Source organism: Colobus angolensis, unplaced genomic scaffold (assembly GCF_000951035.1).
Source record: "Colobus angolensis palliatus isolate OR3802 unplaced genomic scaffold, Cang.pa_1.0 Scaffold23, whole genome shotgun sequence".
Taxonomy (NCBI): domain Eukaryota; kingdom Metazoa; phylum Chordata; class Mammalia; order Primates; family Cercopithecidae; genus Colobus; species Colobus angolensis.
The window spans coordinates 14,595,912-14,621,070 of NW_012115488.1; the positions used below are offsets into that span (position 1 = coordinate 14,595,912).

Below are 25,159 nucleotides of genomic sequence, written 5' to 3' on the forward strand. Positions count from 1 at the left end.
TTAATATAAGAAAGGAATTCTAAGTAAAATATCTCAGGAGCCCAGTTCTTTACAATATTATGGTATAGTCAATTAGGGAGCATGGCTTTCTCTGGCAACCAAAGGTCAAGATAATGACCTAACAATACTCACAGGGGATATAAATACTGTGGTCTGGGCGACATAGATCCATTTATCACCAGTTTAAGAATTTACCATCGGTTTAAGAATTTACCAGTTCTTTCTCCCTGCTTAAGGGGCATCTTTGGACAGCCTTGAATTGGAAGAAATGGCTGTCTGGAGTCCAGCCCAAAGAGCCAGGCTGGAGGAAGCAGAGAAGGTGGTTATTAAAATCAACAACATTTGCAGGAGATTGGATCACTTACTTTCTTCAATAAACAGAAAGAGTAGAGCTTTGGCTGTTAATTTTTTGGTTGGTAATTTTTGGTTTTTGTTTTGTGTTGTTTTGTTTTGCCAGCCCCTAGTGCCAGTCTCTCCATACTCTTTGAAAGATCATTCTTTCTGTCCTTGCATATCACAGAATTACTCAGCAAGGAGCAGGGCAGAAAACAGGAAGTTACATGAGACTCCACACACCGGCCAGGGAGCTGCCAAGTCCCTTTTCCCTGCTTGGCAGCCAGAACCCTGACGATGAGGCGCAACCCCCAGCTGTGAAGCTGGAGAGACTGAATGGCTCAAAAGAAAAGGTGTCCAGGAACCAATAATTGGGGGATCTCCCAATGAGACAGCCAGATCCACACCTGTTCATTTATTCTTTAATTTGTTCACTCAAGAAAGAGCCTACTATCTGCCAAACAGTCTTGATGCTGCAGATACAGCAGTAAATAGACACCAATCCCTGACTTCAAGGCACTTATATTCTAGTAGGGAAGAGACAGTAAACTAAATAAATCATACCATATATTAAAAGATAGACTGGGTGTGGTGGCTCACACCTGTAATCTTAGCACTTTGGGAGGCCAAGGCAGGTGGATCACTTGAGCTCAGGAGTTCGAGATCAGCCTGGGCAATAAGATGAAACCCTGTCTCTACCAAAAATACAAAAATTAGGTGAGCTTCCATGGAGGTATGTGTCTGTGGTCCCATCTACTCAGGAGGCTGAGGTGGGAGAATCACTTGAGCGTCGGAGGATTGGTTGAGCCCGGGAGGCAGAGGTTGCAGTGAGCTAAGATCATGCCACTGCACTCCAGCCTGGATGACAGAGTAAGACCACATCTCAAAAAAAAAAAAAAAAAGATAAATGCTATAGGAAAAAATATATTGATAAAGAGGGATAGGGAATGCTAAGTGAAAATGGAAGGGAGAGTGTTAGATAGGGGGATGGGGGAGCCCTTGCTGAGAAGGTGAGATTTGAACAAAGACTCCATCTATGATGAAGCTATCAGTTGGCAAGCCTAACCTATGCACACAAGTCTTCCAATCAGTTTTTTAGTGCCTCATTCTTTAAATATTTACAGAGAGTCACATCTCCAGACATTTAAGGAAGGCTTTCAGATGTAAAAGAGAAAGAAAATTGGGGCTCAGAGGAAAAATAATAAAAAAGAGAAAGACGCAGTTTGCTAATTTTCTTTCCATAGCCCTTCTCTGCTTCTTCTTGTATAGATCTCCTCTTTTTGTATAGTTTTAGTGAGTTTTAGTTGGGCAAGAGGCTTCCCAGGCGGGGGCCCCTCTGCCTAGCCTGCCCTGCAGCTGGTGGGGCTATCACACTAAGTTCTGGCCAATGGGATGTGAGCAGAAGTGGCACATATGACCCCTGGGTCAGTCATGACCCTTTGGAGCAAATGCCACCTGCCTGCCTCTGGACTTTTTTGATAAAGAAGCTTCTATCAGACATTATATCTTTGTTATAGCAGCCTAGCATGTAATCTGACTCATACACGTGGGTCAAAGGAAAGAGGAGATCCAACATAGGAGAGAAAAAGGGAATCCCCAGAATGACAGTGAAGGGAGATCCCAGATAGAGAACCCTGTCTGCCTCAGGACAGAGGGCAGCAGTCCAGACTGGAGCAGTGTAATTTTCCATGTTGAGGGTTCTCTGTAGTTGTACAGTTTTTAACTTGAGGACAGAAAGCTGAGATGGGCCTGAAGCAGATCCTTGTCTGTACTTAGCTTGCCTGGTGGTGATGACATTTCTGTTCTCCCTGCTACACAGCTGGCCAGCTGAAGAGGTGTGGGTGTGCTTTGAGCTCCTCCTGAAAGCTGAGGGCAGGGACATGCTGAGCTTAGAAGCAGAAAATGCAGAGCAGCCCTCTGCCATTACCACATTTCTGGGGGACACTCCATGCTTGGTTCACACAATAGCCTCCCTGATCGTGGCGTGCTGTGTTTCCAGGGACTCACTCAGCACCACTTCTGCTTCCCCAGAAGAGGCTCTGGAAAACTTTCAAGGGATGCTGAAGCCAGTCTATAACTCAGTCAGTGTTCAGTTTACCTGTTCTTGGGATTGTTTGTCTAATTGTGATATCACCTTTTTCTTACACAGCTAGGTCAGTGTTACTGGTTTTCAAAAGTAAAATGTATTGCTTAGAGATATTATAAGGAGTAAAACTATAAAGTATCAGAATGATTACAACAAAAATGAACTAGTGGTTACCTCTATGGAGGGATGGAGAGAGGGAATACCCTTGGGGAAGGGCGCACGGCCCTGTAAGGTACTTTATCAGGACCTGAGTTTGAGGCAGTTAGAGCAGAAAAGACTTTTAATACTATTGGCTTTTTAAACCATATGCATTCATTGCTTTGATAAAATAGCTCTTCTATGCTGGGAACTGGGTTTCCATAGTTAAGTCTAGGTTCTTGCCATTGGGTACTTCTTTTTTTTTTTTTGAGACAGAGTCTCACTCTGTTACCCAGGCTGGAGTGCAATGGCATGATCTCAGCTCACTGCAACCTCCACCTCCCAGGTTCTAGCAATTCTTCTGCCTCAGCCTCCTGAGTGGCTAGGACTACAGGCACGTGCCACCACACCCAGGTAATTTTTGTATTTTTAGTAGAGATGGGGTTTCACCATATTGGCTAGGCTGGTCTCGAACTCCCAACCTCGTGATCCACCTGCCTGGGCCTCTCAAAGTGCTGGGATTACAGGCATGAGCCACTGTGCCCAGTTGCCTTCGGGTACTTCTGAATTTGGCAAGAAACCAATACAGATGATTAACTACAGCGTAGCCTGATGACAGCTGTACGGTATCTATAGGCAGTGTTTTTGAATTCCAGAAGAGGAAATGATGATTTTCAGTCAAAAGGCCATGAGAGGAGAGAGAAAATATAGGGGAACAGTCTGTAAATCAGGTCTTGAACAAGGAGGAGTTTCAAAGTAAAACAAAGGAGAAGAAAAGCATCTCAGGAGAAAGAAACACAATGAGCATGGACAAAGAAGTGTGAAAGTGCAGGGAAGTGGTCCAGAGTGGATCAGGCACTGTAACCTCTGGCGGGGGAGGGGAGGGGTGGCATTCATATTGTGCAGTGTGTAACCTGAACAATCATCCGTAGCGATCCTGGTTGAAGGGAGTGGTTAGGGCCCATAAAAGAAAGAAGCAAGAAGTGCAAGGGCCTTAAGTGGGAAATGGCAAAAAGGAATATGAAATGAAAAAAGACTGTTATTAAACCCTAAGCATTATTCAGTAAGCTGGAGCTGGCATTTATTTCAATATGAAATTTCAAAATTATATCAACCATTTGTACCCAATGAGTGACAGCAGCACATGTCTTTATTTATATTGGCATGGCCAAACATAAACACAGTGTTAAGTTAGTATATTTCGCCTAACATTCCTTAATGTATTGAGAACATGGAAACGAATTGGACAAAAATCACTGAATCATCTACAGGTATTTTTTTTATTAGAAAAGAAATTAAGTGTTGTCACTAGAGACTGAAGAAGGAAATTAACAATCTTACAATTCTAGAACAGGCAAACTTCATAAGGGATTCTTAAGTTTTCAAAATGTGGGGGCTCTTTCACAGATACACTCTTGGTGTAGGGGGCTGTAGTTTTCTCAGATGTTTTACATTTTGTGCTTTAATCTTTGCTGGTAGTCTAAATCAAATAAATACACAGTGTTCAGGATTATCTGGATAGCCATCTTAAATAACAGAGTGTTCCGCATGACCGCAGCCTCTGCACTTGTGCCTCTGATCCATGTGACACCAAGACCAACTATGCTTTTTATATGATTTCTCCAATTGGGTCCTGTGACCTTTCACAGAATTGCTGAACATTTCCTATGAGATCTATGGAGGACAAGATGGAGAACACTGGTTCGGAGCAGTGATTTTCAAGGTGGGATGGGATGGGGTGGGGTTGAGTGGAGAGATGCATGTAGTTTGAAAGAACACATTCAAAATACCCACTGATTTTGTAATACAAACTCCATAAAGTCAAGCAGCAAAATGATTTCAGCTAATGGACAGCAGCAGATAACCAACTATGGATTCATCATTGTGGAGAAGGAGTCTGGATAAACATAGTTGAAAAACACTGGCTTAGAGGTAGAGACATGCCGACACGTGGAGAACAGTAAGAAACGTGTGCCAAAGAGAACAGTTGAGGGTCAGTGAGCGAATCCTGGGCCAGAACTTGTCACAGTCTTCTGAAAACCAAAGAGCGCATCCAGAAGAAAACCAAGATGGCCTGTCAACCTTCTTGGCCCTGTGGTTAAGAGCAAGTTGATTCACTTTTAAATACGTAGCCAAAAGAGGAAAAAAGCTGTTTGTGCCCCCAAATTCATCCACCAGGAAGTGCTGTCATCATTTGCAATTTCATCCAGCTCTTGGGGACAGATGTCAGCATGGGGGGCCTGCTCTGCCAGGAAAGAAAGAATGGGATCTCCTTGTAAGGCAAAATCCTTCCTTTCTCTCATTACCAGAACACTTACACCTGCCATTTCAACACACTGTGTTGCAGATGGCCTTGAGATGCAGCTGCCGGTAAAATACTGACAGCATAGAACACTGAAGGAAAAGGCCAAATGCAAGTAAGGAGACTTTCTGAATACGGGGGACTCTAATGCCCACACCAAAATAGAAGCAGTTTGAGAAATGACATTTCCCATCTTCTCCCATTCTTAATCTAAGCCTAAATTGCTAAACATGTCCCAGAATAGGAAACATTTGGTACCACCATTAATTGGGTTTGAGTGCTTTTAGTATCAGTGGTAAGGCTAGGAAGTGAACTCAGACAGACATAGGGTGCACCTGCTGTGATGATATTGTAGAATGACGATTAGAAGATTTATAGCATTGACTATTTCATTTCAGGGAAATCAGTTGTATTTTTTCAGACCTTTTTCCCCCTTCTGTTGCTATGTTGAGTAACCATCACAAATTATATATACTCATTGCCCAAGAGATGAGTTATTAATTAGCAGGCAATAGATACCCCTCTAAGAACATTTTGGTTAAAGAACCATTCATTTCTCCCTCAACTAAAGCAGCCCTTATGTCTCTCTGTGTACAGGTCTCTGAAATGGCCTGTTTGGGAGCTGGCTAGCGCTAGCTGTGCTGGGGAACTGGGGGAGGGAGGAGCTCAGACTCCAAAACCACCATGGTTTCTTTCTAAAATGTTCATCGCCCCGTGGTTTTCCACAGAGCCAAAGATCTCCTTTAGGTTACTGATTTTAGAAAACTTTGTTTTGGCTTTTGGGAAGCCAACTAAATAGAGTTGATCTGCCAGATGAACACAGGTAAAGCCAAAATGACCTCAGTTTCACGTCGCATTTTGAATAAATTCAAATTGTTTACCACGGCCTGGGTGCTCTGGCCCCTGCTCACCTTTCTCGCTATTCTTCCTTCTTACTGCACTTCATTTACTCTATTCATGCTTTCTTTCTGTTCCATGAACATCCCTTACCTGTTGCCACCTCAGAGTCTTTGTACTTGCTATTCCCTCTGCCTGAAAAGCTCTTCTGCTTCATCTCTGCTTAGCAGTCTCCTTGTCAATCAGGTCTCAGCTCAACCCTTCCTGAGAAAGGCCCTCCCTTACCATGTTAGCTCGATTTTCTCCCCACCCCCTGACATATTCTATCACATTATTCTATTCTATTTCAGGATTTGCTTGTTTTAGATCTGTCTACCTCTCTGGAATATAAGTTCCAGGTTATCATTTTATGCATCATTATATTCTCATGCATCTGGCACATGCTCAATAAATATTTGTTAAATGAAGGTGGAGTGAAAGAATTTCTCCCATTGACACAATCTCTTTGTAAAGTGTGAAATTCGTTAAGTAATTAACATCACCATTCCTCAACTCACCCCAAATCATTTTTCCCCAGCCAGAATGCTGTCCTACAGTATAACAAACCATGACAGAAGAATTCCACGGTGTCCCATGTTCCTGGCCTAGCCCCTACCTGCCACTCACCTGTGGTTACTGCAGAGCTCCAATCTGCTTTAGCCGCGTCAGCAGTTCCCCACTCTGTTGCATAGAGACTAGATCACTGCATCCGCCTATACAATCTTTACCGATAAAGACTCGAGGAACCTAAAAAAGCACACAACCCAGGACATTACTACATTACTAGACTAGAAAGAACATATCCTGCCACTAAATATTTCCCATGATTCCAAATTTTTAAAATCACTTTACAACCTCCTCATGTATATGCTTATAGGACAGGACTTCCTTACTGTTATAAGGGGTAACATGATAAACCCAAGAATGTTTTTAAGCCAGAAGAGTTTTCAAGTTGAGTGTGCTATGCATGAGCTTGTCCAACTTGTCAAAGGGATTTTAAAATTTCACTCTACGGAAACATGTTTCAGGAGAATTCTGATTGGCTGCAGTCAGACTACCTAGATTGAACTCTATTTTCTCTGCATCAGGGACCACACCTAAGATTGTAAACTGGGTCACAACAATCAGCAAGGAAGGAATTCATTTCTAAATACAGCTGGAAAAGTATTTGCATTAGGTCTCTGATTTTTCAGGTCTATGGTTTATTAAATACAATCATCTCTCTGTGTTGTTAAAACACAGGTGAGGGCCAGTTACAGTGGCTCTTGACTGTAATCCTACTACTTTTGTGAGGCTGAGGTGGGAGGGTCACTTGAGCCCAAGAGTTCAAGACCAGCCTAGGTAACATAGTGAGACCCCCGTCTCTACAAAAAATACAAAAATTAGCCAGGCATGGCGGTGCATGCCTGTAGTCCCAGCTACTCAGGAAGCTGAAGTGGGAGGATCGCTTTGGCCTGGGAGGTCAAGGCTGCAGTAAGCTGTGACGGTGCCATTGCACTTACACCTGTGTGACAGAGCAAAACAAACAAAACAACACAACACAGGTAAGCTCTGTCCTCAACCAGGAGGGTGTACCAGGGGTGGTATTTGAGTCTCCTTTAATCACTGGTCCACCATAAGATGGTTAAGTCACCCCAGACGTGGGTGCGTCACCCATGCCAAGCCACAGTCATGACACCTGCTGAATAGGCTTCTCTCTAGTTCCATGCTTCCTCCCTGCTGCTAGGAGCAGACACATTACAGAATTCCAGAGGGCTTTTAGAATCGCGAGGGAGGAGGAAACACCTCAACATGGCTGAATTTCCAGGCCAAGGGTGTTCCACCAAGGCTGCCTGGCAGTGAAGAAACAAGCCCCATGGAAGTCACCATGTCATCAGAGCCAGCGGGCCTTTCCCCGAGTACCAGGAACGCACTGGAGGGAAGGGAGAGGTGGAGGCAGAAAGCAGTGAGACTATTTTTCAAAGCTTTGGGCTTTCCTCAGAAAGCACAGCAATTGGAGCAAATTGTCCAAAAAGTGAGAAAGATGAGAAAAGGGGCTTAATTATTATGGGTAAGTTCTTACAGCACTTTTATTTAAAAGGGGATCTGAGTGAAGGTAGGCATTAAAAATAAAATCTAAAAATTAGAAACAAATCTTGCACATTTCCATGGCTATTTCCTGTGCTCTCACAGGATAACTGAGGCTTCGAAAACCCACAGCCCTGGAGCTGCCCCCCAGAGACGACCCTGAAATGTGACCAGGCTGCCCCCAGCGTGGAGTTTTGCGCTCAGTGTCTGGCAAAGAAGCGAAAGGCTCCTTTACCCGCACACCCATCCTCTAGTCTGGACAACTGCAAAACTGCCTTAAATCGTATCAGTGAATGGTACCCCTAATGCGAGATGAACGGCAGGCTGTACAGGATGGCATGGGGGGCTGTGGCAGTGAAACCGAAGCAAGTACTGTTGACAAAGCTGAGCAAAGAAGAGGAACTAGCCTGTGCTGCCTCCCCGCCCATCCTGTCCCGTCCTGTCCCAGCCTCCTCCTTAGAGGAACTTAAGAGTCCACTACTGTCAAGGAGAGGAAAGAACTGCCGCCCCAGAATGAGTTTAGTAATCCTGTGGTTCTTACTGTCCTGGAGTAGGTTCCCCCAGCCTCAGCCAGGCAGCATCTCCTGCACACTAGCTAGGGTTACACAAATGCAACTACTCAAAAGCAATTTCTCAACACTCCTCAGCTTCCTCCCTGGTACAAACCACCTTCATTTGTCACCTGAATAACGGCTATAGCCTCCCAATGTCTCCCAGCTTCAACCTTCACTCTTGCCCTACTGTCTCTTTTCCCCACAGCTGCCAGAGTGGCCCTTTCTTTTTTGAGGCAGAGTCTCGCTCTGTTGCCCAGGCTGGAGTGCAGTGGCGAGATCTTGGCTCACTGCAAGCTCCGCCTCCTGGGTTCACACCATTCTCCTGCCTCAGCCTCCCGAGTAGCTGGGACTACAGGCACCTGCCACCACACCCAGCTAATTTTTTGTATTTTTATAGAGATGGGGTTTCACCGTATTAGCCAGGATGGTCTCGATCTCCTGATTTCATGATCCGCCCGCCTTGGCCTCCCGAAGTGCTGGGATTACGGGCGTGAGCCACCGTGCCCGGCCCAGTGTGGCCCTTTCAAAATGGGGTCAGATCAAGTGACTCATCTGCTCAGCACCCACCAAGGGCATCTCATCTCACACCGAGTACCAGTTACAGTTCTTCCAAGCTCCCATTAGCTCTCAGACCTCACCTCCACTAACTCTCCTACTGGCTCACAGTGCTGCAACCATACCGGCCTCCTTACTATTCCACAAACCTGCCAGGCAAACATCTACCCCGGGACCTTTGCATTCACGCTTCCTGTAAATTGTGTATGCCCATCTCCCTCAGCTCCTATAGATATCTGCTCGAATGTTCCCTTCTCAGTGAGACGCAATGGCTCCATTTAAAACTGGACCCTGCTGCTTCTTCCCTACCTTTTCTAGTTTTCCTCATAGCACGTGCCACTTACCACCTCTCAACATACTGTTTTATTATTGTATTTGTTTGTCTCCCCCACTAAAATATAGGTTCAACAAAGGCAGAAGGTTTTTTTTCATGACAGAAAAGGCAGAATTTTTCCCCCACTGTCCATGAAAGTGCCTGGTACATAGTAAGTGCTTAAAAATATTTGTTGCATGCAGTAAAATCATCATTCAAATGTGAAGGAGAAATACTTTCTAAAATAAACAAAACTTGAGGGAATGTGTTACCAATGGAATCACCTTGCAAGAAATGCCCAAAGAAGTTCTTCAGAGAGAAGGGAAATGACATAGGTCAGACACTCAGATCTATGTAAAGAAAAGTGCATTAGAGGAGAAATAAATGAAGGCACTAATTTAGGAGCTGTGACTATAGCAAAACAAAAACAGGTTTTACCAAGTACATGGCTTGATTGAAGGCACTAACTTTCCATAATCATGTCCTGCTGATTACCTACTAGATACAGCTACTTTACAGAATAATTAAGACCGCAGGTTCAGGCCGGGTGCTGTGGCTCACACCTGTAATCCCAGCACTTTGGGAGGCTGAGGTGGGTGGATCACAAGGTCAGGAGATCGAGACTATCCTGGCTAACACAGTGAAAACCCCGTCTCTACTAAACATACAAAAAATTAGCTGGGCGTGGTGGCGGGCGCCTGTATTCCCAGCTACTCAGGAGGCTGAGGCAAGAGAATGGCGTGAACCCGGGACACGGAGCTTGCAGTGAGCCGAGATCTCGCCACTGCACTCCAGCCTGGGGGACAGAGCTAGACTCTGTCTCAAAAAAACAAACAAACAAGCAAAAAACCCACAGGAGCTTTCAGACCCTTTGAATACAAACACTTACATGTTGGCGATCAAACATGCAGCTTTAACAGATTTGTTCTTCCCCTAGGAGGAATGCATTCAGAATTCAAGAATCTGTGAAAAACATTTTTCTAAAAATGAAAAACAGGCTTGTTGAGGTGGATCATGTCTGTAATCCCAGCAGTTTGGGAGGCCAAGGTGGGAGGATAACTGGAGGCCAGGAGTTCAAGACCAGCCTGGGCAACATAACAAGACCCTCATCTGTACAAAAACCTTAAAAAATTAGCTGGATACGATGGCTCGCGCCTGTAGTCCCAGCCACGGGAGACTGAGGTGGGAGGGTCACTTCAGCCCAGGAGTTCGAGGCTGCAGTCAGCTATCATTGCACCCCTGTACTCCAGCCTGGGTGACAGAGCAAGACTCTGTCTCTTAAAAAAAAACCTTAAAAGATCACTGCAAGAAATATTGTTGTTCTACAAAGAAATGAAAAAGCAATTGTCGGCCAGGTGTGGTGGCTCACGCTTGCACTTTGGGAGGCTGAGGTGGGTGGATCACCTGAGATCAGGAGTTCGAGACCAGCCTGGCCAACATGGTGAAACCCCATCTCTACTAAAAATACAAACATTAGCTGGGCGTGGTGGCGTGCGGTTGTAATCCCAGCTACTTGGGAGGCTGAGGGAGGAGAACCCAGGAGGCTGAGGGAGGAGAACGCAGGAGGCTTGGCTCCCACCTCTGACATTGTGATTTAGTTATTGAGGGGCATAATTTGGGCATAGGGATTGTTTTACAAGCTCTCTAGGTGATCCTAATGTGCAGCAAATTTGGGAACAAATGGCTAAATGGTCCTCAGGGTGGCAGCCACAGTGGGGCCAGTAGTAGTGTTTGCACTGCCCTTTACACCTCTCAGGGCCTGGCATCCTATGCAGCTGGTGGTCCCAGTAGGCAGCAATAGCCTCTCTCGTCATTGTGTATACTCCAGGACCTCAGCACACAGCAGTAGGGTAACACACTAAGCCCCCTCTGTACCAAAATGCTGACTTCTTATTAGAGAGAAGGCGAGAAACAACCTCCAATGTTTTACACTCAGAACCCAGTAACAACCTTGTAAGTCAAACTAAAACTAAAATAGCAAATGTGCTTGGCCCAACACTGTGCTCCCAAAAGGGAACTTAGCTGAGCTGGTGGGACATTTCTCATCCCACCTCGCAGCAGAACTGATACAGGTGATGTGGTTGGCATCCCTCCTGAAGCCCAGGATGCAAAGCCAAGGATGCTAAAGACAGGGAAGTCTTTCAGATGGAGGAGAGCAATTTTCAGAGGGTCCCACAGCCTATTCATAGCAAATGAGACTTTGAGGTCACCTAATCTGGTCTTGCAGCTGGGATCTTTGAGGACTACAGGAGTGGTGACTTGCCCAGGATCACACAGCCAGCCATTATGAGAGCCAGGCCAGAACTCCAGGCTATGATTCCCTACAATGTGGGGCCTGGAAACATCCATAATTAATTTAGAACAAGGGGCAGATAATGGTACATTAGATTTTTCCAGTGAGAGGAATAAAATAAGGAAGAATGAGCAAATTAGAAAAAGAAAGCCTGGAGAAGAGAATGAAGAACATGACTCTCATGTTAAATAACCAACACATCACACCCAGCCCTCCACCCCAGCTTCCACCTCCAGCCCTGCCAGCTGAAAACTGTCATTTTGGCAGTGCTTAAAACAAAGACTCTAGATAATTCCCCGGGGACTCCCCGGCAAGCTGCTGGGCCCACTTACCCTGTCGCACAGCAGACATCAGCTGTACTCTCTCTTCGGCTGTGAGAGGACCTTTGACTGCAGTGCCGCCGCTCATTCAAGTGACCGAGATCCTCGCTAAGGCGCCCTCCCCCACACCCCCCGCCCCGCACAGCCCTCTGGACGCCTTGAAGGACAGAGCCGCAGCCTTATCCTAAAGAAACGCACAGCTCTGACAAGAAAAGGCAATCCGGGAGACTTTCCCTAGCCGTTTAAAATGAAACTCACCGTTCTTGCTCCCGTGAGCTGTTGCAAATAATCTTGAATCTCGTCAGTGTGGTTGGTGGCTGTGATATCGACAAATTCCAGAAGCCCTTGTTTGATAGGCAATTGACTGAGGATCTCTTGGGCCCTCCTGCAGTATGGGCAGGTGGGCTTGATGAACACAACCACCTTCCCAGGCTGGATTTTGCCGTTCACAAACTCTTGAGCCATGCCGATGGGCTGCGGTCTGCCCGGGAAGAATCTTCAGTTGCAGAAATTGCTTGGGGTATTGAGCCCCGACCCAGCCAGTTGGCTCTTATTTAATAAGGAACCTCCCTGGAGGCGGAGTTTGCCTGGTAGCTTGCTCGAGTTTTAAAGGGACAGCTTCAAAGACATTTCCATCTGGTATACTTCACTAGTTAGCAATGCCTAGGAATGCAATACTTGCTATTTAATCGTTGGTAGCTATGAAAGACACTCTGGGTATCTTTGTTGTCCCTGGACATTTGGGGAGTGCCTGCCCATCGGCAATGATCAGAATTTAGTCACCTCTGGGGAAGCATACATTGCTTACTCACAAAGGGGCTGAGGAGGCAGTGACTTCTTAGAGCAAATTCTTGTTTTACCTCTCGGAGATACAGTTGTATTTTAAAATGCAAACAGAATCACTTAAGAAACAGAACACTTTGAAATCTCTTTAGAGGAAGTGAAATTGAAACAGTGACTTTGCACTCCTTATGAAGGTCGCTGTCAGAGCGTTTTGCTTGGACTGTATGGTGGGTGTTTGTTGTTGTGATCTTTTTAATGGAATTCATTCTCAGTATTTAAAAATCTGGACGTCTCACAAAACAATGTGGACTTACAATTTCTCTCTGAAAAGTCAGATCGGGCAATACAGAGCTTGCATCTTTTAGTGCAAGCTGCTGGGGCTGACAGCTGATGTCCCCTTTGTATAGGGCAAGTAGTGGCTTTGGTTTGCCACAGGTAACAACGACAGGCCCATGCCTGAGACACCGGCTTCACCCCATAACCACTTGAATTGGTAACCCTTGAATAGCAGTTTAATATGGAGTCAAATTCCAACACAATCCCTGATACAAAACTACAGATGAAATGAGAATCTTTTTTTTCTGGTTGACCTTCTGTTTGTGACTCTGCTTTTACTGTTTGTGAGGGGAAGTAGTGTTGTCACTCAGACAGCACATTCACTTCAAGTGTTATTAAGACACGAGTTGCACCAGTAGGAAATCTTCCGCTCTTCGCCAGGGTGCCCGTTCTCCTTATCCCGCGGAGCGCAGTCTTCTACTCTTGGGTCTAGTTCCGGCCCCCTCTAGCGTATGGTAGCTTAAATAAACAAATCATGGAAAAACCATGCCCTTTAAACGTGAATCATCCTTTCCCCAGGAAGCTAGCTTTACGGTGAAACTGGAGTATCTTCAAAGAGGCAGGGCCAAGGCCGCAGCTGGACACCGCCACTGCCACGTGCAAGGAATCCCAAGCAAACTGTGATCAAGGGAAGGGAAGAAAATCCACTCCCGGAAGCAGCTTTTTACTGTGACTCTCATCGTTAATAAAATTAAAATAGCAAAATGAAAGTCAGATTCTGAGTCACGGAGGGGGAGCTAAGTGACAGCTCTGTCCAGAGAAAAGGATGGGGCTGGCAGGCCCCTCGGCGCGGTCAGGGCCCCGGACTTCCCACTTCCCTCCAGAGGAGGCTCCGCCACAGAGTCTGACTCTCCTCTCTTTTTTCAGTCTTTTACCTCCGAACCCTGTGGCCAGGCTCCTTCCAGAGACCCCCGCCAGGAGGTCCAGGGTCTCTTTCAGGGTCCTCAGGGCTGCTGCCTTAGATTCCCTCAGCCTGAGGTTTTTCTGCACGACTTGCACCTGCTACTCACTCAGAGCCTTTCTCTTCTCCCATCTGTGGTTGGCTCCTCCCTTCCTGCTGCCTCTTCCTCAGTCTGCCACTGTGTTCAAGTTAAAAGCCAACACCACCACCACCACCACCACCACTCTCCATTTCCTGCTTTCCTGCCTCTGCCCTTTCATGAAATTTACTGTCTGTACCTTTCTCACCTCCATTCTCTCGTTTTGTTGCAATCTGACCTTGTCAACCATTCTGCTGAATTGTTGGGCGACACCAATCATGGCCTCTATGTTGCCAAATAACCATTTAGCTAGGTATCCTGACCTTTTGCAATTAGTCACCTGCCCCAAAACTGGGGTAGAGGCTGGGGTCCAGGGAGACTATTGTCTGCCTCTCACTCAGTCCCAGGGACTGCCTGGTGTCTGAAGCCTTAGGACATAAGGCACAAACTAAAGAAGGCATTTTTTTTTTTTTTTGAGGCATCATGTGGAACATGGGTGACAAAGAGATGGCAAAGAGGGTGTATCCTCTCCATTTCTCAGAAAATGCTGTGGCTTCAACTCAGTGAAAAATGACGAGCATAGAAGCCTCTGCTGCATTGCATAGCAGGAGCTGAAACCCAGCATGGACCTCAGGGCATCTCAATGGGAAGCCCCCATGGGGGCTGCAGATGCCTCAAGTGCTGTAGATGGAAAGAGGGTGTGTGCGTGGACTAACACATGTGGACTCTCCTTCGGCTTGTGTGAGACACCCCCAAGCACTCCCAGAAAATACACCTTGGAGGGCGGGAAGTGAGGGCATTTTTTAGGGGAAAATCAGTCCTGCTGTGCAGATGGTTGGCAACAAGCTAGTGAAATATGTGTGGTTACTCTTAATGTGACTTCATTTGTACTCACAGGCTGATGAGGGCTGCAAAAAATGTGGCCACAAATGAACATTCTTTAGGTTTTTTCCTTATTCACTGTGCAGGGTTTGACCTTGGAGATCCCTGCAGGCCCCTGGAAGTTCTCCTCTTCCCAATGCCCATTGCAGCGTGATCTTTTTGCTCTATCTGGATATTGTCTCAGTCTCTTTGTTAAGAATTTTGCCTACACATATGGTCTATCTTGGGGCTTGATCTTCCCGCTGTGTATACACCCATTCCTTGAGAGGTTGTAGCTCCACACATGGCTCCAGCTGTCAGCATTTTACTTATGAGCATCACATATTTTTCTTTATCTGGACCTCTCTCCTAAGCTTCAGGGATGGCTATCTCATTGCCTACTGATTCCTTAAGCCTCTCAGCCTCTAGGGAACCAAAACTGAATCTCCCCTGAAACCACCCTCTTTCCTCCATAACTGCTCAGTGAGCCTGCATGCACCTTCATGTACCTTTTTGGCCAGGGCGGAAACCTGGCAGGCATCTGTGCTACCCTCTGCTTTTACTTATGCACAGTGGCCAAACCCTACCAAGTCTACCCCCTGAGTGCCTCCCTGGTCTGAACACCTGCTGCTCCCATTGGTCCAGCCCTCATTAGTTCTTCACTCCCTCTTGTAGCACTTCCACCCTTGCCTTGCTGCCTGCTCCACACTGCTGCTGGGGCAATCTTTAAAAATACACACCCTATCTTGTTCCATCTTAAAACTAGTCCATGGGCTGGGCGCGGTGGCTCATGCTTGTAATCCCAACACTTTGGGAGGCCAAGGTGGGCGGATCACGAGGTCAGGAGTTTGAGACCAGTCTGGCCAATATGGTGAAACCCCATCTTTACTAAAAGTACAAAAGTTAGCTGGGTGTGGTGGTGTGCACCTGTAGTCCCAGCTCTTCGGGAGGCTGAGGCAGAAGAATCTCTTGAACCCGGGAGGCAGAGGTTGCAGTGAGCCGAGATCGTGCCACCACACTGGGCGACAGAGCAAGACTCCATCTCAAAAAACAAACAAACAAAAAACTAGTCCATGTTTCCCCAGGACAAAATCCAGATTTCCTTGTGGGGATGTGGCCCTGTGATGGGTCCTCGCTGCCCTGTTCACCATATCCCAGCCTCACCCCAACATTTTAGAGACAGGAGGCAGCCAATGGTCCGTGGTAAAACCCTGCCTCCAAGTCTAAAACAATCTGAGGCTGAAAAACTGGATTGCTGTCCTAGCACTTTGGGAGGCCGAGGCAGGTGGATCACCTGAGGTCAGGAGTTAAAGACCAGCCTGGCCAACATGGTGAAACCCCATCTCTACTAAAAATACAAAAAAATTAGCTGGGCGTTGTGGCGGGTGCCTGTAATCCCAGCTACTTGGGAGGCTGAGGAAGGAGAAACGCTTCAACCCAGGAGGCAGAGGTTGCAGTGACCCGAGATCTTGCCATTGCACTCTGGCCTGGGCTACAAGAGCAAAAGTCTGTCTCAAAAAATACCGGAAACAAAGACAAAACACTGGACAGCTGGTCCCGGATGAGGCCTGCCCTTTCCCGACTGATTCTTTCTGAATAATGTCCACCTGTGCACTTGAAAGATGGAGTGGAACCTTGGGAAGTTTGCACCGTTTGCAGCAAGGAGGAGCCTGGCCTCTCCTGTTCCTGTGTGCTGACCTGGAACTCAATCTGTGACCTGGGAAACCTGCTATCAGGACTCTCTCTTGCTTTGCTGAGAGTTATTTTTCCTTTTTCCTTTTTATCCAATAAACTCCATTTTCCTCAACTTTCTATGTGTCCACAAGCCCAATCTTTCCTGGTCGTGTAACAAGAGCCCAGTTTTACCTGAACTAAGGGGAAAGTTCTGCAACAATTTCTCCTTTGCTCCAAATGTGTGGACTCTGAGCCACTTCCTCACTGCTGCCACTCACACTTGGGACCTGTTGCTCCCTGTGCCCAGGGTGCCCTTCCTCTTGTTTCTGTGTGGCTGACTCCTGCTGGCCCAAAGGGATCCAGATCAGGATGGTGTGTTAGCACCTCTAAGAAGTACCCCAAAACACACACCTCTTTCCCCCATGGGATGGGTGCCCCTCCATGGAGCTCACATGTCATACTGCGCCCTGACTCATCACATGTCATTGTTCCTTTGTATTAATTTTCTGTGATCTATAGTGAGTTCCTTGAGGGCAGGGAAAGGACTTTTATCTCTGCATTACCACAGCCCACACTGGTTCTTATCCATCCATCCATCCCATCCATCCAACAGACATTTATTAATCAACTACTCTCAGCCAAACACAAACATCCATGATACAGCCCCAGGTCTTAGGAGTTTACAGTTTAGTGGGCAATATAAACATGGAAAATGGACTGTTCGAAAGTATTCTAGTTAACAGAAATGTATATGGATATTAGGTTAACCAAAGCGAGTAGTCATTCCCACCTGGAGGTTGGCTGGGGAAAGGGCCCATATCAAAGGAGAGCCAGGCTGAATCTTGAGGGATAAGAAGAAGCTTGTGAGTGTACAAGGAAGGGAAGGGCATTTCAGGCAGAGGGAGTAGGAAGAAGAAGAACAACATAAACAGTGCTCAACATTGAACATGAATAGAGCATTGGGCTTTGAGTGGGGAGAGGAGAGAGAGACAACTGGAGAGCAGGCAGAGAACAAGGGAATTTTACCACATTGCAGAGGGAGGACTTTACACACAGGCATCAAGGAGCTGGAACAGGTATACTTTACACTTGGATAGATTTGTAGTCAAATGTTTGATGTATTAGTGACGGTGTCACATCTCCCAAGTCACACAGTGAGTACCTAAATGCAGTTTGATCACAGAAAGGCTGTAATGAGTGACAGGAATGCTTTGGAGCTGGCAAAACTTTCAGGGTCCCTCTGTGTTCACCCCCAGTCTTGGCTTCCACAAGGCTTGAAGTGGTACAAAGGGGTGGTTCAGGGGGTGGTGGGCTGCCATTGCTCCAGCTGCCCTCAAGGCTGCTACACTAAGCATGGCTGCCCACGTGGCCTCCTAGGCATGCTGCTGTGGAGGCTCAGGTGAGACAGCCTTAGTACCAGCCGCCCTTTTCAACCTCAGACAATGAAGGTTCTGGTTTGGGGCCGTGCCTTGTTTTCAGAGTCTAATTCTTTAGAAAGCTCTCTCTGGCCCTCTCCAGATTTGACTGCAGGGGTCACTGACTCTGGCTCTAACTGCAGTCTCTCTGGCCAGATGTTTCCTTGCCTTCTACCTCTATGTGGGGCTGTGTGATACTGAACTCAGTAACACTGACAGCTACCATTTACTATGTACCTACTGTGTGCTGGGCTCAGTGCTAAGAGCTTTATATGCATGATCTCTAATCATCGCAGCAACTTTGAAAAGTTGATATTTTGGATCCCAAACTGACTGGAAGAATAAGGAAAGTCTTCCTAACTTGAGGGACTTGAAGTTCAACCAAGGTCAGGACTACAGGCTGCCTCCCTACAGGCTCTGCCATACATTTGGAAAGTCTCTCTTGTTGCCCCGTCTCTGCAAACAACCATGTCCAGAGGAAATGGGAAAGTGTTATTCTAAAGTTTTCCCACAGGAAACCTCACCTTGTGTTATTGGCTAAATTGCATCACAGGCTAATTCCTGACCCAGAGAGTAGCAAAAGGACTGGAGTGACCACCACTTTTGGAGAAAATGAGGCCCATTGCTGAATTGGAAATGGTTTGACTTCTAAGGGAGAGCTCTGATGGGGAGAAGTAGATTCCTTAACAAACAGGAATTCCCTAAGAAGGAAGAAGAGAAAAATGGTTGTGGGGTAGGCAACCAACTGCGTTCATTGCCAACTCCTAGCACAAACTTCTTAGAACCAGTGAGCCACCAATGGGAACTTTATCTTGCTTAGACAGACAAAACTGAAAACGCTGAAATAAAAGCTGGGGCTTGTGCTGTTGAGAAGAAGGTTTTATCTACTCCAGGCCTAAATGTTTTTCAATGAGGTTATCGAAATGCTATTTATTTAACAAATAAATATCCCATTACCGTAGGTATCAGTATCTGCCATTTGCAGGTAAGAAAACAGACAGAGGAAGGTTAGGAGGCTTTGTCCCGGGCTTCCCAGCAAGGAAGAGGCAGATGTGGGATTCAAGCTCAGGTGTTGGGTCAAAGCAGATGCTCTCTCTGCTGCTCTACTGAGCAAATTCCAAGGTCTTAAAGGAAGGATAACACAAGCCTGAAAGGGGTCCCGAAGACCATCTACTCTAACCCCCTCATGAGCTTGTCTCCATGCCATGGCATTTTCCCACTGGGCACTTGTCCAGACTCCCCTTGAGCCCCTCCATGGAACAGGCAGGAATTCACATCTATGAAAAGAATGCTGAGTGTCCCCCATGGAGCAGGAGCCCACTCCTCAGGGAAACTGTGTGCCTGTACCCAAGGCACACACAACTTTCAAGTAAGAGGGAACATGTCATAGTGTCATTCAGGATCTCAGATCCAGGATCAGGGAGAAGCAGCACCTGTGTGCAAAACATCATATGAGATAGAATCACAGCCTTCCTTGTGAGAAATAAAAAGAGTGGTCCCAAACAGAAGTGAATTGAAATTCACATTGCAAGGCTTTTCTGAAAACACACCTGAGCACATTTCTGTCTGAAATCTATTTGTGATGTTTCTACCAGCTGGTGGCCTGTCTGAGCACCAGCTCCTTCCTAAGCTAGGCTTACTCCACACAGCTGATAGAGGCTCAGCAGTGCTTAACTAGGCCTGTCCTAAACTCACCCCACAACTAAAATGAGACATTCCTGTTATCATCTTATTCCTAGTCTAACTTTTATCTGGATAATTCTTTTTGTCTATACACATTCAACCCCCAAACAATCTATGAACTGGATATCTTTTTGGTGTAAAATAAATAAAACATTGACAAGTGTTCAACTTAAATACTCCTTAAAGGGGCACTAATTAGAAATATATCAACATAATGAAATACTTTAAAATGTTTTTTAAGAGGCAGAATTAAGTCGGTTGATACGAAATAACATATCTCTAAGATGTTATTAAGATATTGATTAAGATGTTATTAAGATATGTTATTAAGATGCAGCACAGTGACATCAGTATGCTAGCTACCATTTATGTTTAAAAAAATGGTATATCGAGCGGGACTTTCTTGTTCATTAGAGTAGAATTGGAAGGACAAAGCTGAGGACTATGAAGGATAAATAATGCACCTTGTATAGAAAACCAAAAACAACAGGCCAGAATTCCTTTCCAGGGCTTTCTTAAAGATGAAACAACTGACCTTGCAGCTATCAGCACACACTCGCCATCTTCCCACCCTAGTTGGCCTAGTAACCAGTGTTGGAGTTTTTCCTTTCCCACCACGCCCTGCTGCAAGTCACATGAAATGGGCCCCAAGAGAAACATTATTAAAGATTGGAGTTTACTTGCAAGCAGAGGAGGCTGGTGCCTCATTTACCAGTTGGTCAGCTGCTTAGGTATAGTTGATGCATTGATCTGCCCTGTTCCTGCTAAGCAGGGGCAAAGAGCCTTGGGAGGAATGGCAGAGTCTGGCTTGAAAGGGACATGTGAGTCTCCCATGGGCAAGTGGACACCATGGAAGGTGACAGTCTTGAGTTGCCTTGTTTCCTGTCACTGGGCAAGGAGACCCAAACATAAAAGGCTGTGGGGTGTACACAGAGGTAGAGGTTGAAGGGGCTGGAAGAGGTCAACCTGCAGCTGGATCCGCCACATTGGGGAAGCCATGTGTGTGAGAGAGCCTCTCTGAAGAACTTACCTGCTAGCCTCAAAGAGCCTGTTTTAGGGTGCCAGATATTCAGATGGTTAGTGTTGGTCAGTGAGGCCATGAGCATTCACAGAGAAAGAACCATAACGCAGGAAGTTCAGTAAGGAGACAGTTACCCTCCCTCCCCATTGCCTCTCCTAGTCCCCAACTTTGATAAAGGATGGGCAGAAGCTGTCATTGAACCTGATCATGACTCATCCCTCTCTACTCCAAGAGGAAAAGTGAGGGGACAGGAGTAAAAGACAGATATGCCGCTTGCCCACTGCAGGTGCTCCCAGGTCATGATGGGGGTGGGTGGTTTGAGTAGATATGCTCATAATTTTAGACTAGATTAGACTAGAATTTTTAACAGCTAAAAGCAAGAAGAAAGCTATGAGACCCCTTCATTTTCTGCCTCCCTCATAGGGATGGGAGATTGGACAGAGCACTGTTGTAAGTTGTGATCAGTTAAAACCCCCCTCCCACATTTTAGGTTAGTTTCCCACAGCTCTATATATGTGGATATGGGCAGACTATCTCTGGAAGGATAGAGAAGAAATGAGGATATGCCTCTTGAAGAATGACTTGCAGACTGACTGCAGGCCAGATATACTTCCTGCATATCTTTTGTGCTGGTTTTTGTTTGCTTGTTATCACATCTAAATATTACAAAATAGGCAGAAGGCATGCCAAAGCAGTGAGAGGGAACAGGGAGGATGAAAAAATGGAGACAGGACCCTTATAGCTCAGAAAAAATCAACCAAATTTATCTCTTTAAGGCAACACGTTCACACTGAGGTGCAAAACTCAAATCTATTATTTGTCCCAGAAGGAGTGGGTACAGGGGTGATGGGAGCTACTCTGCACTCGGTTTGGTCCTGAGGGGCAGAGGAAGTGAGGATAAATGAGGATACTTCCAGACAAGTTGCATGCTACAATTGGCCTATCCGGTTGGCAGGAGACAGAAGAGACACTGGGATGCACACAGCCTTCCACCTGCCTGCCCTCTGCCTAAAGGAGTCTCTTACCTACATCCTGGGTCATGAGAGCATTCCAGAAAGTGGAACCTGACCCTGGCCTTCCCCACCAGACCACCTGCAAAGGAAAACTCGTCAGATTCAAGTATGAGTAGTCAGAAAGTGCCATCACGAGATCTGCGTACAGCTAACAACAGAGGAAAGGGGTCTGGGACAGGGACAGAAGAAACATCACCATGGTATTACAGATGCATGTACAGGATTCTCCCTGTGACGCTGTTTGTAATAATGATGATAATAATAACTTTACAACTTGAGAATGGCCTAAATATCCATGAATAGGGAACTAATTATACAAATCATGGTACATCTATATAACTAGTTCTTTTGAAGCCTATTTTATGTAATATTTATACATGATAACAAGCAACCAAAAGCCAGCACGAAAGGTATGCAGGAAGTAGACCTGACCTGGGGTCAGTCTGCAAGGCATTCCTCAGGAGGCTTTTCCTCATTCCTTCTGTATCTTTCCAGAGATAGTCTGCCCATATCCACAAAATCATGAGTTCTGTCTGTACATGCTAATATGGAAAGATATTCAAGATATATAAATCACTTTAAGTGACTTATTAAATAGGCAACATATAAACATAGTATAAAATCCTAATAATACACAAGAGTATACAGTGCAAAGCAAGTTGCTCTTTTTTAAAAAACCACAAACATGTTTATTCCTCTAAAAACAGTATACCATCTTACCAGTTTTCAAAACGTTATTATCAATTATCTGCAGATCACTCTCATTAATCTGAGTTTTGCAAATCTCAGACAGAGCAGAGCAATTCACCAGCACCATCATCAAGCGAGCTACATATCTATTCTTTACCAAAGCAAGGAGACACTTAAGATCAAGTCAAGAGAAGAGCTTTCAGTGTTTACAGAAGGGTAACTCACATCCATTTGTCATACATTTCAGGGTCCCATATCCCTCTTTTAAATTGTCTAACTCCTAACCCAGTTTATTTTTATAGTCTGAAAACAAGGAGTCACCCAAGTGAGATATTCCTTCAGAACACTGTTGAAAATGAATCAAACATGGAGATCCCCCAGATCTCTGTTCTCAAGTGTTAAAAATATTTTATATTAGCACACAGAATATCCTTAGATATATTCCTTTATGTTCTAAAGAGTTTGTGTTTCCCCCTTTTTGATGATGTTTTCAATTTCTTCCGAGACCTTTCCTGTATAGTCATTTGATTCTATTGCTTTTAACTTCTCTTGAAACTCCAGTGGCAAACCATTTTTTTTTGCACCCATGCAAATAATCTTTTTATACTGTGAAGACAGAGGAGCACTTTCGTAATTTGTCATCAGATAACTTTGACAGGTTAGTTCTCTTTCTTCTTGAGTTGAAACTTTAACTTCTATTACAACATATTTTCCTTCTTTTTTTTTTTTTTGAGACGGAGTCTTGCTCTGTCGCCAGGCTGGAGTGCCGTGGCGCAATCTCGGCTCACTGCAAGCTCTGCCTTCCGAATTCAAGCCGTTCTCCTGCCTCAGCCTCCTGGGTAACTGGGATTACAGGTGTGCGCCACCTCGCCCAGCTAAGTTTTGTATTTGTAGTAGAGACGGAGTTTCACCATGTTGGCCTGGATGGTCTCGATCTGCAGGCGGGCCACACAAAAGAACGCCGCTGAGGGGTTTCGGAGGTGGATACTCTTGTCAGCAGGTTGCTGGCATAGGCGAAGTACAGAAAACTGTCCTCATCCGGGCCCGGGACGTCCCTGCAGCCCGAGTTCGCCATGTCCCGTGCTGCCTGCACGGGACCCTGGAGCAGAGCTGTGAGGAGTTGTCAGAGAGCACAGCGCGGCGGCCCAGGACCCTGGCCCAGTGACTGCCTCGCCGCCGCCTCCAGCAAGTTGCTCTTTTACCTCATTCCTCATCAGTTCAGATCCTCTCACGAGGGGCAACCCCTATTTTTGGATTCTTGTACCAGGATATGTTATTAAATTTTTTTAAAAAGGTCAGACCAGCGTATGATTCCATATGTGTAAAATTTAGAAGATTACATATATATTTGCAGGTGTGGGTATATGTACAATATATATAATATGTTATACATATACACAATACAATATATAAAATCAATATATAGTATTTTTTCTAAAAAGGGACTGATGACTCTGTTAATTAATTAATAATTTCCCCATCAGTCAGATGAGGAAGGGGTTTTTATTTTCCATCTTTCTTCATTGACGATTTACCATATGCACTTTCACTTGTATGTTTAATCTTTTTATTTATTTAAAGTAGGTACTGGGATGTAGGGAGGTGGAGAAACCAGTTTGGACTAGACTTTAAAGAACGGTGGCAGAAGGGTATGAGATACAATAATAACCTGAGGGAATAGCAGTGTTGAGAAAAAGCATCTTTCATTTAAGGGAACCTTGACTAGATTTGTTTTATTTTTTCCTTTTGTAGAGGAAGCAACTAGTTGACAGGGGAAAATATGAGAGAGAGACAGAGAGAGAAAAAGAGGATGCTTGATGGAGCAAAGTCACCAACAGCACTGGAGGAGGGGACAGAGGGCCAGGCAGTGGGGCTGACCTCAGAGAAGACAGGTGCACCTTTGGAGGGTGCCCCGGATGGGGGCGGGGAGGGGACAGACAAGGAGGGTGCTGAGGCTGAGGATGGGCAAGCTAACTGGCCACAGTGCAAGCCCAAGGGGACAAGGGATTCCAGACTCTGGACACATGGCTGAAATAGCCAACTGTGGGTTCCTGGCTACAGAGGAGGTGAGTGGAGCCAGGAGAAGAAGATGAGAGAGCAGAGTGGGGAGGCACTAAGTCAAGATGAAGATGAAAAACTGGTTCAGTGCCAGGGTTTATAAAAACAATAATATTTTTAAAAGGTTATGCTCAATGACAGGAAATTCAGGCTCTGTGTGACAGGAAATTCAGCAGGTACTCGGTGGGCTGCATAACTGAATTTGTGTAGCAATGTCAGAAATGCTGAAACAAAACAATAAAAGTTTTTTAGAAAATACTTTCAAGCTTTTGGGAAACATAATTTTGGCTAACATGACCCCGCAATTAAATGTAGTCTATTTAATTAGGGAGGCAGTACTTCTGGAGGAAAACAAATTGCCTAGGCTGTCAATTTAGCAATGCAACAAACATGAAATCAATAGTTTATTAATATCAGGTGTATGGGTATATACTTGCCTTATACAGAAGAGTTACATTCACACACCTGGTTGCAAAGAAATTAAACATGAGCTGAGATGCTCAAAGGAAATGAATCACTTAGGGATAGAGCATCTTCAATTAGAAAGGACAGTTTGTCCCACCCAGAAACAATCTCTGGGCTCATGTGTAGCTGGAACTGTCACTTGGAATGACTTGTCAAAAAAGCTTGAGGTAAAACTAAAGCTGAAACTGAAAGGTAAAACTCTGAGCTAATAATAACTATTGACCCATATCACCAGAAAGTTTAGGAAAGGAATCAAGAGGAAACAACAGCCACTTAGCCCTTCCTCATCCAAGAATCCTTTCTGCCATTCCTTTCCATCCAGCACTTTTTCCCCCTGTAGTAA

The 25,159-nt window shown here is 45.5% G+C and overlaps 1 protein-coding gene and 1 pseudogene across 4 annotated transcripts; both read right to left on the reverse strand.

The window, feature by feature from the left end:
• Window positions 1-3,689: 3,689 nt before the first annotated feature.
• GLRX (glutaredoxin (thioltransferase)) lies at window positions 3,690-12,645 on the reverse strand. 4 transcript variants are annotated; one of them, XM_011944287.1, is made up of 3 exons: window positions 12,096-12,513; window positions 6,363-6,482; window positions 3,690-4,649 (listed from the first exon to the last, which is right to left on the reverse strand). In XM_011944287.1, exons 1-2 carry the CDS (start codon window positions 12,300-12,302, stop codon window positions 6,369-6,371), a joined length of 321 nt encoding a protein of 106 aa, XP_011799677.1. In that variant the 5' UTR covers window positions 12,303-12,513; the 3' UTR covers window positions 3,690-4,649; window positions 6,363-6,368. The 4 variants fall into 4 exon arrangements, with proteins under 4 accessions (XP_011799677.1, XP_011799676.1, XP_011799678.1 ...); XM_011944286.1 differs by having other exon boundaries at window positions 3,690-4,802; XM_011944288.1 differs by having other exon boundaries at window positions 3,690-4,231; window positions 6,352-6,482.
• Window positions 12,646-22,370: 9,725 nt separating this feature from the next.
• LOC105513423 lies at window positions 22,371-23,368 on the reverse strand (annotated as a pseudogene).
• Between the last annotated feature and the right edge of the window lie 1,791 nt (window positions 23,369-25,159).